The sequence below is a fragment of the Antennarius striatus genome, chromosome 18 (genome assembly GCF_040054535.1).
Source record: "Antennarius striatus isolate MH-2024 chromosome 18, ASM4005453v1, whole genome shotgun sequence".
Lineage (NCBI taxonomy): Eukaryota > Metazoa > Chordata > Actinopteri > Lophiiformes > Antennariidae > Antennarius > Antennarius striatus.
In genome coordinates, this window is record NC_090793.1 from 10056488 (window position 1) to 10066242 (window position 9755).

Genomic DNA, 9755 nt, shown 5'->3' on the forward strand with positions numbered 1-9755 from the left:
ATTTAACTCAAACGATCTATGGGTATTAAACTAAGGAATACTCTTATTAAATAAATAATTTAGGTAAAACATAGAAGGCGCTCTATGAGAAACATCCATCTACAGGACCTGCTCAGTTCCCTCCGTGCGTCAGCTGTATCTTCTCCTGTCACTTTACCTTTCCGATTGTATACGCACTGAAAGTAGAGGTAAGATCTTAAGCCCGAATCCAAGCCCGAAATTTGGGCCGGGTTGGGCTAAAAATGTCAATAATTACGTTCAGGTTGGGTCGGGCTTCACTACTGTCGGGCTCGGTTTGGGTCGGGCTTTAATACCATCGGGCTTGGTTCGGGTCGGGCTGGTTTTTTTAGGCCCGATCTTACCTCTGGCCAAACATAGCTTAGCAGCCATAAAAAACATTACAATTCTAGATGGGATTAAGACCAAAAGTATCATGGTTACCTGCGCGGTGAACGGTTGTGTCAACAGAATAGTAAAAAGACGCAAAGACATGGATCTATCGTTCTTTATAATACCTCCTGGGAAGCTAGGAAGGAGATGGAGAGAAAGGATAAACCGGGTCAAAATGATCAAGGATCCAAGGATTTTCCATGAGCACTTTACTTCGGAGGATTTCCAAAGAGATATGAAGGTAAGATCATTTTCAGACAACCCAAAGTATTTATTCTTAATTCCCAAGGTTTAGTTGATAATTAATTAATGTCTGGAGTTACTGGAGATATTGTATAAATGTTTTTATGACCAGATTATCATGTGATTATGGCACTCGTGAAAAATAAACAATATCAAACGTGATAGACAGAGAAAATGATGGAATTCGTTTCCCCTGTGGCTTGTTAGTAATTTACAACAATTACCTCAGATTTCGGGGGGTCATCTCCTTGATTTGGTTTACTGTGTGTATGGAAAAGTTAATCGCGCTAAAGATGCTAACGTGCTAGTCCGTCAATGGGATTGTATATATTATGTTAGAATTGAGCTAACCACCATTTACTAGGGCGGCACGGTGGCGCAGTGGTTAGCGCTGCTGCCTCACAACACAGCGGACCCGGGTTCGAGTCCCGCTCTGTGCGGAGTTCGCATGCTCTCCCCGTGTCTGCATGGGTTCTCTCCGGGTTCTCCGGCCTCCTCCCACCTCCAAAAGCATGCGCTTCAGGTTGATTGGCCGGTCCCAAATTGACCATAGGAGTGAGTGTGTGAGTGAATGATTTCTTTGTTTCTATGTGGCTCCGCGGTGCACTGGCGTCGTGCCCGGAGTGTCCCCCGCCTCACGCCCCGAGACTGCCAGGATAGGCACTGGCTACCCCGCGACCTGCGTTAGCGGATTAAGCGGGTTGGAAAATGACTGACTGATGACTGACCATTTACTATTGGACTCTAGTTTAAATTTTACAGTGAATTTATTTGAAAGTCACATCTTTTTGCTGTTTTGTTGACACAACTGTTCACCGCGCAGGTAACCATGATATTTTTTGGTGTTAATCGCGTCTAGAATTGCATTGTTTCTTATAGCTAAACTGTTTGGCCCCAGTGACGTATGACGCCCACGTGACCACTGAATGCGGAAGCTGCTGCGGATTGCAGATTTTAAGCTTTTTTGACCAAACGAATGATGCTATACATATAACATTTATTTTTTCTTGTATTTTTCATAATGATGAATACCATATATGTCACTTAAAAATTAACTTTACTGTCCCTTTAACGTATCTGCACCAAATAAGAGCACTCAATTTGGTCGTTTTGATTAACAATGACAATTAAAGTGATTCTAGATTCTCGATTGGGGAACAACTCACAACACAAATACACAACTCCACAATCCTTTCACTACAGCTGCATTAACAAGATTAACAAGATTCAGACTTAACACTTCAGAATTGTGGAAGCGGTGGCAACAGGTTGTAGTGGTGATGGCATATATTGTTGGTTAGCCTCAGGAAGAAAGGAGGACTCGGTGAGTATGCACAAACAGGTTGCAACACTTCCCTATTCAACTTTTTCTTTTTTTCTTCTTCGGTTTGCAACAAAGGGTAAAGCTAACCAAATGCTGAGGCCACTGAGGTGAGTATTCACAGTGTCAAAACAGACATGTGGTGTAATCATCATTTGCTTAGAGGCATACCACAAACACACAAACCACTTTCAATAGCCATTACCTTCATTTTACATTTTCATTTTACACATTTTAAACCACACTCTTGTCGGGAATGTGACATATTGTATATATGGCAAACAACTTAAACTCTCAAGACTAGCTCAGCAGATAGCAATGTTTAACAAGTCAACATACAAGAATTTACTTTTGGCAACGATCACGACAGCAACTCCAGATAATTAAGACAGGTAGGTCAAATCTGACATAACAACACTTTTAAAGATGATATGACTTTAATTTGAAACTACTCATGAGTCAACTTGAGTACTATATGCTCTCCTATAAATGTAAGCAAGCACAGCCTGCAGTTGGTTTTCAAATGCAGCAGTTAGCTAAGCATGACAAGGGAAATATATCACCAAAGTCAAAATTTCTTTATTGTCATTTTACATAACGAAATTTCAAAGGCCAGATGGAGTGTTGGTCCAGAGCCACTGCACCCCGGGCGCGCCGCCACTACGGTCCACCATGACCTAATATTACCTAGATGCATGTTTTTCCTGATAATGGGGGGAAACCGGAGAACCCGGAGGACACCCATTCAGACACGGAGAGAACACGCAAACTCTTCACAGAAAGGCCATGTTGGAAATGATGGGGTTTGAACCCCTGACCTTCTTGCTGTGAGGCAACAGTGCTAACCACTACGCCACCGTGCTGCCATAGCTACACACATAACTGAAATAAGGTGAAAATGGGAGTAATTAATTCACTGTACTTTTAACCGTTTCAAACCTGTAAAACCACAAATTTCCATCCGGTGGTTGTTTGACGTGTAACACGTATAGGGCTGAGAAGCAAGCTCAATGCTTTTAGGGGAACCAATAGAGAGCTTCTCCATCTGTTCACAGGTCTTCAGAAACCGTCCTCCATTGAAGCAATGTCAGCATTATACCACAAAGCAACGGCTACAGTTTGGTTCCAGTGCCAAATCCCAGGTACAAGTAAGGTAGCAAGTTCAAATGTGAATGATACCCAAGAATAATCCTGCTAAGGAATGTCTCTGGACCAAAGATCAGCTAAGGAGTCGGTTGCACTTGGGTTCACATTTTTTTTCCCATTTGATTTTTTATCATAAAACAGCTGTGAGGTCATTATTATTACTACAGAATAGATCCACATAAGCAAATACATTTCCTTTTAAAAGAGCTATGTTTCCCAGGAAGCAGATCTGTCATGACAACACTTCAATCTCAGATGTCTGTGCAGTCAAAGTGAAAAATTGCATGAGAATTTTTTTTTAAACTATAAAAATTTAATATGAACCTGCTGAGCAGGACCCCGCAGCCATTATGGAGGGTGACAAATGCAAAGACTAATCTATGGTATACACACCAAAAAAACAACAGACTTAAGCACTTGAGACAGTAGTGACAGTTTGTAATGTTTTTCAAGAAGTGGGTGGGTGAGTGATAGTTTCATTTCTTTACAATTGCTCTCCTTGTCAAAAAGCATAAATCCAGGTCATTCATTCCTGTCACTCGTTACAAGACCTCCTTTGAATAGATCAATATCTGCTGTTTGACACTATTGACAAAGCGATGAGTTGTCACTGCAATGTGGCAATACAACTATTTGAAACCCAACAACAAATGAACCAAGGAGGATGATTACTACGGAATGATTCTCTCATGTATAACAATAACATGTGACTCATGGGGCTAGGGTTGGAAACCAACATTCAAAGGCACCAAATACTTTTTAAATTTTAAAAGAAAGAACATAAATCTTGACGCAGAATTGTAGAGAGACTCAGGCAAGTTTCCTACAATGAAGAAAATGTGACAGACTAAAATTAATTTGGCTGTGACTGTGGGCATTTTCAAAGGTGTAACTCAGAAATAAGACATGCTTGTCATCACAGTAAATAGCTAATAAGCTCTGACTGTGACATTATAATCTTTAAGAAGAAATTTTAAATGTCATGAAATTGTATGAAAGACAACACAGCAGTGGAGGGTGCAACAGCAAAGAATTTGACATCTGTATGAATGCAGAGTATAAGTGTGGGACACTGGTGGGGCTTTAGGTAATGCGGATAAGCATGGGCCACCAACAGTTACCAATAAACAGAAGAAAATGAACCTCAAGTGTCAAAAGTGCAGGAGGTCAAAGAGTTCTTTACTCTTGAAGCAGACACCAACTACTCCATAAAGAGGATCGACTGATGTCATGTTATTTCATCACAAACAATGCACTGCTCGATGAACATCCTAGACATCACACTGAATGTTGACTCTTCTACATTATATATATATATATATAATATATTTTTCTTCTGTTGGGCATCATAGTCCATGGTTTGAAATAAAACACGGCCTAGATCATTTCACTAAGGCTTAGGCCATGTTCACACATCATTTTCAAAATAGAAATATATACAGTATATAAACTTTGACACCAACAAAGAAAAACCAGAAGAACAAAATATTCATTTATCAAACATGTTTGTCAACATGTTTTCGACGTGGAACGGTTACATGTCAGAAAATACTCGACCTTCGTCTGTGCTCAATGTGAAGCAGAAGCACTTGGGCTTCAACAAGATGGCTTAAAAACGCCTGCAGGATAGTTGTCACCAACACGGTTATAACAACATCCAGTTTCTCGTGACGAGACTCACCTGCGTGATTCTGCCTTATTAAAATCAACCAAATGGCAACAAGACATCTGCTTGTTCTAAATGCTGCAGTGAGAGTGAGGAGTTACTTAGACCATCCAGAGCAAGCGGAAGCTGTCGCTTATGCTTGGAGAGTCCTGTTGGGTTTCTTTGTCTGTTAAAGCGATTTGAAATGTCTGCTGATGTGATAAAGTGCTATACAAACAAAGGTTGATTGATTTATTATTACCATGCCTCCGAAAAAGATACAAAAGTTGGAGAAAAAGCAAGTGACAATGAGTGCTTGGATAAAAAAAAATTAAAAGTTAATGAAGAAAAAGAGACTGATATTACTGAAATCTGTGTGGAGAAGACTGTCAAGTTGGTGCACTGTCCACAGGAAAATATATGAATTAAATGCAAAGAAAACTATTGATTGAAAAGCAAAAGTGAAAAAAAAACCTATTACATCTTTATTTCTAAAACGTTTTTTAAATGACTACTAGGCTTTCACATTTTGATAAAACTAATATATAATTTTACCCTTTTTTTCTTATTACTTAAAACAGGAATTATGCTATCAATAAAAAAAATTAAATTGACAGTTTATTTAGTTTTTATATTGTACTATTGTCAAAACTCAATCCTCATGTATGCTTCTATCCTATATTCAATTACTTTTGGGATGCCTAAACGTCATGTTGGAACGCACAATTTTTTCTTGAACCGCATCCCAGGGATGCACTACTTTCTTGAGGTAAAATGAACTGTTTGCCCTACTATTTTTTTCATTGTGGTTTCTCTGAGCAACATAACTGTGTACCCCAGCTGCAACTCTACCACATGGAGCGCTTTGATACAGCACAAATAGTAATGGATGTTTTATGTCTTCTTAAAGTTAAAGCACCATTATTCCCACCCAAGCAATCTGCCAGAGCTAGCAACCCACACGCTTGAAATGCATACCGATGATCAGCCAATTCCCTCACTTTGGCTAAAGACAAAGTCTCCACTACTCTTCAGCTACACCGGTATTGCTGCTACCCTCACTGCATTGCAAGAGCCAGCTAACGACACATTCTCAATGCATACCACGGACCAGCTGCTGTCTACTCAACAGAAAAACACAAACCATCAAGACCCCAAACTCCAAGGACCAAGTCGGTAAAAGGATGGAAGAATCCTCTCAACAGCTGCCTCTAAAAATTAGGAGGGCTTTATGTTGGGGGCAAAGTGGCTCTGACGTAACTGTTGGACTGATTAAGTTATTATTGTGAGCTGTCTGTGTTATAAACACACCAGTCACTCTAAACAACTGCAGGGATCCCCTTTCTTCTTCTATGACCTTGTTAGTTCTTCCTATCCCCTCTGCCCCGTCTCTTTTCTTCTTCACTCACCCACACCCACATTCTGGTATACAGTATAGCCATTTTTCAGAATTTAAACCTGGAAAGCCTTTCTAATCCTGTCTCTTCTGTGACGCCTCTTCTGTCATTGTTAATATTAATATTTTAATTGCTAAAACCGATTAATATTCATTGTAACTACTCATTATTCATTTAATAGCAACCAAATTTGTCCTAGTTTAGCCCAAATAATTTGTGCATTGTACAATTATTAAACTTACCGGTAACTCAAATCATAAGCTATTTAATTTAACTATTAACTATTATTTAAAAATGATCATTAATCATATTTTAGTAAACAATTGCCTACAGTAAACCCAACAGTTCATTTGCTTGCAGAATGGTGGTTTGTTATGTGAAATGACACACCAGACGAGTATTACGCCACTACTGATTTTTGGTCTCGCTGTTGCACAATTTTTGATGTACTAAATGCTAAAAAGATTATGTCAAGCAGTACATTAGCATTAAGCTTCCATTTTATGGAATAATTAGTCAATAACTGCTTACATTTGAAAAATGCAGACATTAATTAGATAACTTACTTCTGTTCATAGCGATTTTCTAAAATCCTCAAAATCTATTTGGAACATGAAAATAAATATTCATGACATATCATCTTGTTTGTCTCATAAGCAAAAAAAAGATGTAGTTTGTATAGAAATTCAGCATAAAAAGTATAATGAAATCAATGCAGTCAAATTTGAATAAAATATATTATTACCATAACTCTTAACTTTGTTACGAATACTTTCAAGACAAAAGTAATTTTATGGCAGTATTTAAGTGAACATATATTTAAAAACATCCGATAATACAAACTACAAACTATAAAAAATATCTAAATTTTAAAATGTAAACCCAAAACAATGCACTGCCAGAGGTTTAGCATTTAGCACACATTTCTGCTTTTCATACACTTAAAGTTCAAGTAAATCCACAGTTAAACACATATAAAAAAGCTTTTTAATAAATACATCATGTTTTCAAAGTTGATGAATAATCATTGCATATTTGTAACTTAAATAACGATCAAAACAACTGTAATTATTGTATTTGCCATTATTGCATAGCCTCAATTCACACTGCCAGTAAATATACGCTTTCATTCTGGCGTGGAGTTTTCTATCACACAGAGGTGGACAGCTACCAACCAAGGAGCACAGAAATATTCCCTGACTTTTATATTGGTCAGTCCAGTTTATGAAAGTGTGACACCCAGGTTGAACTCTTGACTTATGTTGTTAACCTCTAAGGCTGAGAAAACTCAGACCAGGAGAAGGTGTCACGACAAAAACAAAACTCACATTAAATCGAGCCTTACATTTTTCTCTCAAACTGGTTTGATGGCATTGCTTCGCACCCTTGACAAACCCAACGAAAGGTAAAAATATCTGTGCTTCCTCTTTTCCAGACAGTCTGCATTCAAAACTGCTGCCATATACTGAAGAAGCACGAGTATTAGAGTTACCTGAGGCTACTAAGTTTGGTCATACAGCAGAAAGATTTCTTACCTAACAAAGGAGGAGAGTGCATTAGGTTATTGGCTTCCGTCAAGATTACTACAACAAACCTTGAAGCACTCCTTTCTTAAAAACCCAAATCGAAAATGTATTTCATTAACCCCTTCACAAGTGATTGTGAAGCACATTTGTGCTGTTGGCTGCAGGGTTGTCACCAATTTATAGTTTATCAATATCTTGGGCGGATGTAGATCAGTTAAATTAATCTTACAAGTATGATGACCACCACTGTTAATGGATTCCAAATTAAGATTTGTTCATGTAGTGTAAATGAATATGGATTTGAGTGTGTGACTTGCGTGTTTAAATTAATGACATATTACATTTATTATTTTGGCAAAAAATGTCAATAGTACGGATCTAAAAATATATATAATGAATTAAATATTTAAGTGAATATATATCTCCATAATTATGGACAAGGTAATGATTGATAATGAATGAATGAATGAATGTTAGATACAGGTCCAATGCCCTCACCCGCAACAGATAGAAAATTACAAAACATTTGATGAGTTTAGAAAGATTTTAATGGAATGAGGATCTGTTGTTTAGACAATCTGGATACTGAGTATATTAGCTACACAATTTATTTATTAACTGGGTACATACACGAAGAATAATGCAGAATAATAGCAATGATTTTGTTGTTGTACTCTATATTAGTAGTAATATGTTAATTACTGCTACTTACTCTCTCCACTTGCTGCATGACAGCTCATCACCAAGAAGCAAGCGGTCAAAACAAAACCCAAAGTCCGGAGCCGCATCACTGACTCGGTACAGGACACGATCCAGCACTACTCCGGGTCAAATACTGATTAATCCTTGGCGAGGGGGATAGTTGGATCTAGAAAATGTACGTTCAAGAAACAGGTTTTGTTGTGCAGCGTGGGCCAGCGGGTAAACAAAAGTGTAATGAAAACATCCCGGAAGATGGGCGGAGGAACGAGTTCAACGTGTTCAGTCCAGCGCTGCTGCTGCTGCTGCTGCTGCTAAAGTTAGCCACCTCGTGGAAATGCAGCTCTAGTCAACACCAGCACGGAATACGAGTGTTCGTTCTGTGCGTTCAGCTGCACATATTAGTTGGACGACTCTATCTAAATGTCCACATGGAACGAAAAGAGCAAAAACAGATTTGCAGAACGAGACGAAAGACAGCTGACGATGGTCAGGTTGGCTAGCTAGTGAGTTAGCTGCCTAGCCTGGATCCAGCGCTCTAGTCCAGGCCACAAGTAAAGTTTGCAATGCTCCGCCACAACGCTTTCAGTTAATGAAACTTTTCGAAGAATCACAGCATACCCACACAGGTGCACTGCGTATTCACGACACAGAAACTAGTTGCATGCATGAATGTCTCAATGAGGTGGGTTTTTAATTTGGATAAGTTTTGAGCCGTTTGCTGCGAACTCGATGGTTGTTGCCTTGTTGGCGTATACGTCTTTCGTTAAAAAAAATTAAATAAAAAAAAAATCTCAAGTTCTCCAGAGAAAATAAAACATTTCAGATGACTTCTTTAGCGTGTTAAAATTGTCCGTAAAATGGCTTTCGGAAAGCTGGCAATCTCCGAAGCGACAACTCCTCTTCAATCGGTGCAGATCACCATGAGACCTCCGATCTGTCAGGATGACAGACTTCGTGGCTCAGCAGGACGCGGTTCGTCTGTTTGCAAAGACAAATTCTGTTCCAACTTTATATGCTCTGCGTCGCTGACTGATCCCATATCCAAGAGCGTGTCTAAATAAGAATGGTAGTAATAAAAGCATTTCTACTAATTTTTCCTCATTCTTCTTCCCCACACAGAGGTATAAGGTACAGTCTCCCACTTCCAGAGGGCTCCCCTCTTCCCAGCCTCTCCGCCAGTAAACAAACCCTGCCAGGGATCCAGATCGGCTAGAGGGGAAAGACGGACTGGAGTTTATTGGATTACACAACAAACAGATCGCACCGCTAATTAGTTAAACACATACAAATTCACCAAAAACAAAACAAAACAGTAGGCCAACTTTGTACTGTTGAGCACATTGCAGGAATACTGTTCAATCTATTGCATTGTGTTACTGTATTTG

The 9755-nt window shown here is 38.9% G+C and overlaps 1 protein-coding gene across 1 annotated transcript in view; it reads right to left on the reverse strand.

Annotated features, from left to right (window-relative positions):
* insra (insulin receptor a) overlaps window positions 1-9526 on the reverse strand; it is a 52532-nt gene extending 43006 nt beyond the window's left edge. The window contains exon 1 of the mRNA XM_068340066.1: window positions 8381-9526. Coding sequence (XP_068196167.1) covers window positions 8381-8456 — 76 coding nt within the window. The 5' untranslated portion in view covers window positions 8457-9526. The remainder of the gene's footprint in view (window positions 1-8380) is intronic.
* Window positions 9527-9755: the final 229 nt, after the last annotated feature.